Source organism: Epinephelus moara, chromosome 19 (assembly GCF_006386435.1).
Source record: "Epinephelus moara isolate mb chromosome 19, YSFRI_EMoa_1.0, whole genome shotgun sequence".
Classification (NCBI taxonomy): domain Eukaryota; kingdom Metazoa; phylum Chordata; class Actinopteri; order Perciformes; family Serranidae; genus Epinephelus; species Epinephelus moara.
This window is the reverse complement of record NC_065524.1, coordinates 5,838,526-5,846,640: the sequence shown is the minus strand read 5'-3', so window position 1 is coordinate 5,846,640 and position 8,115 is coordinate 5,838,526. Positions and strand designations below refer to the sequence as shown.

The window sequence follows — 8,115 nt, the reverse complement described above, 5'->3', positions numbered from 1 at the left end:
AGTTATCAATTAACCTAGTCCCCAATCTGCATGTCTTTGGACTGTAGGAGGAAGCTGGAGTGCCCGGAGAGAACCCACGCTGACACGGGGAGAACATGCAGACTCCGCACAGAAGGGCTCCCACGCCCGGGATCGAACCGGGAACCCTCTTGCTGTGAGGCGACAGTGCTAACCACCACACCACCGTGCCGCCCAAATATTGCTGTAAATGTGGTAAACGGTGACGTTAAAAAATTCACAACACTTTTTTAAACATTGTTTGAAGCTAAATGTGGCAAAATGTTGATGTTATTTTCAGCGTGAGACACTTAACAAATGGCACCCCATACTTTTCCAACAGAAAAACATCCAGACTTCTTAAATTATATCACCACATCTCAACAGGTGAACTCCCACTGCACCAGCAGCCCCTGTGACCGGAGGCCAACATCAGCTGCAGCACTAAAAGATAAAACCATACATTAATAGGTTCAATTTATTAAAATACAGATAAAAAATGTTAGTGAATAACATAAAAAAAATATATAAAATAAGCAGCAATCAGCACTTTGCCTGTGAATTGAACACAACACACGTTGATCTTTGTCAGACCACAGGCAAACATTGTTTAATACTACTCATTAATACTCATACCTTTCTTCTGCCACATTCCCTGGACTGTTAAGACCCTTTACAAAAAGAAACAATAAGTTGTTGCCATACCCATATTTTGTAATTGTCATTTTTTCAGTTAAAAAATACAACAAATTCAATATTAGCACTTAAAAAACAACACTTAAGGGTGTCTTTGCACCCCTACACTAACAAACAACACAATCTTTCTATTTAAAACTCAAAGTTTGTTCAGCTTACCAGGCAAGCAAGTGCACAGGAGTAATTTGTAATATATCACAAAGGCCATACTGTTCTACAATAGTGTCAAATATTTATTAATGGTCAAATGGTTATTATTGTAACCATGGCAGCAAGGATCCCCTTACTTTAACAAAGTGCTTACTTGAAGCCAAACCACAATCTTTCCCTAATGCATTGTTTGAGCCTAACCAACTATCAACCCCAGTGGTGTCACATCATAAAACAGATTTATTTTCACAGACAAATGATGTAATTCTATTGATCGTCAGAAAACACTTCTGTGTCGTTTTTAGCTCACTTACAAACTCCATGTTTTTTCATTTTATTTGGAGAACGTTTTCGCCCCACACCTCTGCCTGAATACAATTCAAATAATACAGTGTGGGTTTTTACACACAGGAGCACTGCTGTGGTTTCAATAGTGCCTCTCATTGCAGCTGACCTCTACATGGAGGAAGTAGAGAGCAGAGCCCTGAGCTGCTTCCTGAGAACAGAACCATAACCACTGCTTCACATATAGAATCAGAATCAGAATCAGAAATACTTTATTGATCCCCGAGGGGAAATTATTTGCGTTACAGGTGCTCCTTACAAGAGTGGAAAGATAAGTGAAAATACAAGAAATTTAACAAGGGTATTTACAAATATATAGTTAAAATAAACAGGATTATTAACAAAAAAAAAAAAAAAAAAAAAAAAAATAAAAAAAAAATATATATATATATATATATATATATATATATATTGTAACCTAAACAAGATTATTTACACAATATATATAGTAACCTAAAAAGATAATACACAGAATATATACAGTAAAGTCAAGGTGAAATGGGATTATTGCACAAGTTAAATTAAATTATTGCACATGTTGACAATGGGTGAAATAGTCTCAGGGCCACTCAGAGGGAGGAGTTATACAGATTGGTGGCCACAGGCAGGAATGATTTCCTGTGGCGCTCAGTGGCACATTTAGGTGGTATGAGTCTCCCACTGAAAGTACTCTTGTGCCTGACCAGCACATGGTGGAGTGGGTGTGAGACATTGTCCAAGATAGTTCGTACCACATATACCACACCTGGATTTAAACTCTTCAGGACTCTGCAGAGGCTTTGTCTTTAACAACTAACCCTTTGAACTTTATTTTTACATTCTAGTGGAGATCCCAAAGCTGACATGAATAAACATGACATTTTAACATTCATAATGCTTTAATGAAGAGACTGAACGAAAGAATAAAAAATAATTTGTGATATGGTATGTGAAAAATGTTTCATGTTTAATATATATATGTTAAATGATTAAATTAAATTAAATTAAATTAAGAAATGTAAGGAGACGTTTAAGGGTTAAAATTACAGTTTTGTATTTTCATCACAGCTGTTAAACAACAGAACAGTCTTTGTTACAAAATTCACAACCAACCTAAATGTGTTTGTTGTACTGTGAATGTTTTTCTTCTGTATATCTGCACCACTGTGACCCAGATTTTTTGATCTGCTGTCAGATTAAAATCAAGATGAAGAAACATCTCACTGAATCAGTTCACAGAGAGAGAGAGAGAAGTCATTATAAAGGAAAAAAGACATCAACTCATGATAATAAAACAAAGACAATGAGTTGAAATAATAAATGAATCCCTTCTGCTGGCTGACAGTAACCTTCATCTCCTTTTTCAACAACAGATATTTGAACACTAACAGAATTTCTCAGTTTGATGAACAAAAAATAAGCATTTTATTCTTTATACTTGAATTGATCAATTTCATTGTTAAAATGACTTGAGTTCATATTTTTTCCTCTTTCTAATGTAGTGCTGCACGGGGCTGATGGGCGGCATGAGGGCCTTAGCCTATATAAACCACGTGGCTCTAGACTGATCTCACAGTTTGTCCTTGTTTGGTCTCAGCTGCATCAGAGCGCCACTTCTTCCCAGGTTCACCAGAGGAAACACAAAAACTGTACAAAATGCTTCTTCTTCCAGCTGCTGCTCTGTGCTGTCTGTGTTCAGGTGAGTGTTTCCAGCCAAACAGAATTTCAACAAAGTCAACCTTTAAAAGAACACTGTCACACTCACCTACATCTACCTGTCTGTTTCTCTACAGTGCTGGTTGCCATGGCAGCAGAGCTGATTCAGGATGATTTAACACTGACCAGGAGAGCTGGTGAAAAAGTCTCCTTCACCTGTCGACGCACTGACCAGTGTAGCACTGACTATGTTCACTGGTTTCAGAAAAAAGACACGGGAACATTCACAAAGATTCTGGAAATTAAGAAGACAAATTGTCAAGTTTATTCCGGTTACAATCATCCTCAGGAAGCTGATTTTTCAGCTGTGAATAAACAGAATGGCTGTGAGTTGGAGATCCAGAAAGTTAAACCCAGTCATTCAGCCACCTACTACTGCTACTGTTGGGGTAATAATCCCCACAGTGAGAAAAGATCCCTGCAGCCTGCACAAAAACCAACAGATGAATAGATGTCAAACAGTGTTTGTGACATGAAGAGAGCAGTAAACCACAGCCCAGGTTCACATATTTCACCTCCATCTCAGCCAGAGTCACAAACACACTGAACTGAGGGATTTATTGGCGGCCAGGATCCAGCTGCGATGATGCTTGATTTGCTTTCAAAAGGGTGAGTTTCCAAATTATTCCTGTTACAACTCTATAGGGATATTGCGCTGCAGCCTAGGTGAGTTTTGGTGAGAGATACGTGTGTAATTGTTGCTGCATATTTGCCAGGCTACTGTTCAGTAAATGTCTAAAATGTGTTTGTTAAGTCATAACCATAACAACAATAGAACCATTTCTGATATTTCAGCCATATTCTTTATTTTTCAGTTTGGATCGAGATGCATCAAGAGAGTCTCCTGTGTCCCCGGGCATCTTCGACGCGCACTCTCCCTGTGCTTTTGATGCAGTGCAGCCAGGCCCAAGCACTTCGTGTGAGGCAATAGGCATCCATCAAGTGGTGGGTGAAAATAAATCAACTTAAGTTTTTTGCATCTTGAGTATGCTGTCTCACTAGCTTTTGTTTTTCAGGCCGGGGTGGGTGATTGCGGCCCAGCAGAGGACCCAGATGATCTGCAGGCACTGCGGAGACAAAAAATTAAGCTGCAAATTAAAGTGTTGCAGCTCCAAGAGTACTACAGCTTGGCTTTAAAAAAAAAGAAAAGATACTGAGTGACTAATGAAACGAATTAATAAAAAGGCACTGTGTGTATCGGTGATTTCCTGTTATTCTTACCCAAAGTGGAGGTTGGCGAAGTGTTGTCTGAAGGCTGCCCCATCACATGGATGAATGTTGCTAGGGACGCTCGCATCTCCATCTCCTCCCTCATCGTCATCATCATCGTCTGCTGGTGGGAGTGGGACATTGTGCGCCTAACAAATGTTGTGCAGTATTGCACATGCCATAATGATGCGGCACACTCTGTCTGGAGTGTGCCATATTTCTGAATGCAGAACGTGGAATCTGCGCTTCCACTGGCCAATTCCTCTCTCCACCACACTTCTTGTGCTTTTGTGTGCCCTGTGACGAGAATAAACCCTCCTATTAAACAATATTCTATAAAATTAATTAAACATTTTAAATTTAAAACAATTAGGCATTTCGTTGGGCTGACCTGTTATAGTTCATTTGGCCTTATGTCTGTGGCATGTGAAAAGGGGTAAGAAGCCAGCGGGATAAGGGAAATCCCTTATCTCCAATTAGGTGACACCCAGGTGGCACTATGTGCCTCGTTTCGTGCCTCTGCATGAAACACTACTTGCGTGTTGATACTGTGGTACCTCTTCCTGCTTACATAAATGCTCTTGTCCACGCCTGGAGCAATGATCCTAATATGTGTGCCATCGATTGCACCGACCACTCCAGGGAAGCCAGCTATTTGCATGAATGCAGTTTGCTTCTGTTGAATTACTCAGGGTGTAGTTGGGAAGTCAATGAAACGCATGACGAGGTGAGGAGCATTAAAGAATAACTTAGGTATTTTTCAACCTGGGCTCTATTTCCCCATGTGTATGTGTGTGTATGATTCATGGGTACCACTTGTTCTAAAATTGGTTCAGTTGAGGTACGAAACGAGCTAAAACGGTAATGGGGGCAAATGCGTCCCGCATAAAAGTGCTTTTTTTCGCCACTGACGGGTTCAGATCGCCAGTGCTATCTCTGTAGATAGCATATTGTAGCGGCCCTGGGGCAGTGGTGACTGTGAATGAGTGGAGTCAGCTGTCAGTCAGTGTTGGAGCAGAGAGGGGGAGGGCGGCCCCGCTTCGTACTGTAAGTGAGTATGTGTGTATGAAGTGTGTGTGTTACGCTAGAAGAGTCAGAGGACGGAGTCTTTTACGTGCTACCCCCTGGAGTGTTACCGGAGTTTTTGAAGTGCTAAAATAAACGGGCCTTTTTCCCGAACGCAAGAACAGGATGTCGCGCAGCGCCCCGTACAGCTTTCACAGGCTGCCTTTGTCGGACGGCGAGATGCTGAAGTTGTGGCTAGTTGTGCTACAAATGGATGCTAACACTCCTCTCCAGACACTGCGCCTTGCAGACCATCGGGTCTGCAGTGCTCACTTCTCCCAAGATGACTACTGCCACCCGAAGAAGAGAAGATATCCAATCCCGAAACACCTCTTACTCAAGAAAACAGCTGCCCCACGAGTAGAGAGAGCTATAGACACAGTGGAGCAAAGCTCGTGACATCACACAGCCCAGAGGTAAGGGAAAGGCTAGGATGCTATTTACAGAGATAGCACTGGCGATCTGAACCGGTCAGTGGCAAAAAAACACACACTTCATACACACATACTCACTTACAGTGACTGACTGACAGCTGACTCCACTCATAGCACTCATAGCGCTGGCGATCTGAACCGGTCAGTGGCGAAAAAAAGCACTTTTAATGCGCAAACTTATACGGGACGCATTTGCCCCCGTTACCATTTTAGCTCGCTTTGCGGCTCCCGGTTGCATCCGCCTCCCTCAATACTGAACCAATTTTAGTACGAGTTGTACCCATGAATCATACGCACACATACACATGGGGAAATAGGGCCCAGGTTGAAAAATACTGAAGTTGTCCTTTAAGGGCCATTATTGTTTCCATAACAATTCTGCTAATTGACGGTTGTGATGGAATCATCAGCATTACACTGTTGCATTTTTCCAGTGGCGAGATATCGAAGCATTGTGATGACCTTTAATTCTGCCGTGAAAGCTCTGCTGCATGATGTTACTGATGAGATGACGTCCCTTATTAAATCTGTGACAAAAATAATACCCGCTTTGTCCAACGTCCCTTATTAAATCTGTGACAAAAATAATACCCGCTTTGTCCAAACGATACCGTTTGATCAGCTGCTCGTCATCAAACAAAGCCAGGACATCCTTCCGCTCCTGGAACGTTCATGCACCTCTCTCTCGCCTCAGTGCCATCCTCTACTGGCAACTCCTAACCACTTAGGACACCTCTGTTGGTCTCTTAAATATCTGGAGGAGTAGGAGTGATTCTTACTTGAGAAGATTGATAAATAGCTTTTATTCTTAAGTTTGAGAGTAGGACTAAATTTCACAAATTCTTAGCACTTAAGACTAAAATGGCGCTCTAAGACGCTTGATAAATACGGCCGCTTGACAAGTGACTTTTGTCACTTTCAGAAAACTGATGGGTTACAGGGTGCTTTGTGGAACACTGTATTCCCGAACAGTCAATCTAAGTAACAAAACTTTTGAAAAGGCCAAATGAACTCAGATCTGTCATTTTTTTAACTCAACTATGAGGGTTTCCAATCCTTTTTTCCTGTTTTTGACAATAGTGGTTGCATCAAAAATCAATATGAAAAGGAAATATGTCTTTATGTTGTGTTTTCACGACCACTGGTAGGCTGAATTCTCATCACGAGTGAATAAAGCAGCTAACTCTGAATCAATCTACTCAGATTTTTTAAGTTCAAATAACTCATGTTTGTCTTAGTATGCCATTTTGAGGAAATGAGATTCCCATGATCCTTTGCTAAAGAAAATAATAAGATACTAGAGTGAAAAGAACGCATCAGAATTCTTTAATGTTGAAATAATGATTGATATCTGGATGTTGCAATAGGTGCATAATTAATAGAATTATTAACTTCAGTGAGTGCATAATAAAGAGTTTATAAATGTCAACAAGACACTGTTCCCACTTTAGATCCAGTAGCTGCAAAGATGCATTATGAGCTGTTAACTGTTCCCACTTTAGATCCAGTAGCTGCAAAGATGCATTATGAGCTGTTAATGTGACGGGGTCAGTTTTTATAAAATGTGTTTTGTTGTTATGTTGCTTTGCTGTGTTTTTCTTTGTTGTATGTGCCTCACTTTAGTTATGTTCCCCCCTAAATGGACTGTGACTGTAAACCCAGAGGTGGGCGGGACTGGTCAGAACAGAACTCATCAAGCAAAGGAGAGACACCTGGTGAACTGAGGGACACCTGTGAAGGGATATAGGAGAGAAGGAGCGCTGAGCAGAGGAGGCAGCCGTGGAGGACAGGAGAGCAGCATTTGGACAGGAAGAGAGCAGAAACACTGCACAGCTGTAACCAACACGGTGGAGGAACTGCACGCTTCAGGGACTAGAAGCGTGATAGCCATCGTATGTTGGCCTGACGACTCCAGCCTGGGTAGACAGCAGGACGCTGCTTATCCCAAGAAAACCTCAACGTGGACGAGCAACGGTCCCTGGCCGAGCCTTCACTACTGCGACCAGGAAGGGGGAAGGCGACCGCGGATGACAGAGGGGTGTCTGAGATAAGTACCGCTCCCCCACTGGTCCTCCTGTTGTATTTATTTGAGGACACGAATTAGTCCCTTTATGTTGTTATTTTATCTGACTGTTGCCTATGGTATTATTTTATCGGACTGTTGCCTCAGATTTTAATTATTATTAGCTGCTATTTTTTCATGACTAGGCTAGGTTTTAGAGTCCCATTATAGCTGGAGTGTATAATCCACAGGCCACCCATAATCCCCCCTTTAGTGTGAATTGCAGTGCAAACTCTTTTGACCTGTGGGTCCTGATTTCTTGAGCGCTGTAGTGATATTTTTGTTTGCTGTGCAGAATCGTGTGTTGGGGCGCTGCCTGGGGTGCCCCCTGTTGGAACCTCCATCTCATCCCTGCTGGGAGGACTCTGAACCGCCTGGAGTAGGCGGGGCCGATCACGGACTAGAGACTGGCCAATGGACCTGGGGTTGGGCTGGGGCAACTTTTTAATATAAACTTTTCAA

General features: G+C 41.9%; 1 protein-coding gene across 1 annotated transcript in view; it reads left to right on the top strand.

Annotated features, from left to right (window-relative positions):
- Nucleotides 1-2,823: 2,823 nt before the first annotated feature.
- LOC126407116 (immunoglobulin lambda-1 light chain-like) overlaps nt 2,824-8,115 on the top strand; it is a 40,927-nt gene continuing 35,635 nt past the window's right edge. Inside the window, exons 1-2 of the mRNA XM_050071799.1 lie at nt 2,824-2,866; nt 2,961-3,297. Of these exons, the coding sequence (XP_049927756.1) occupies nt 2,824-2,866; nt 2,961-3,297 (380 nt within the window). The remainder of the gene's footprint in view (nt 2,867-2,960; nt 3,298-8,115) is intronic.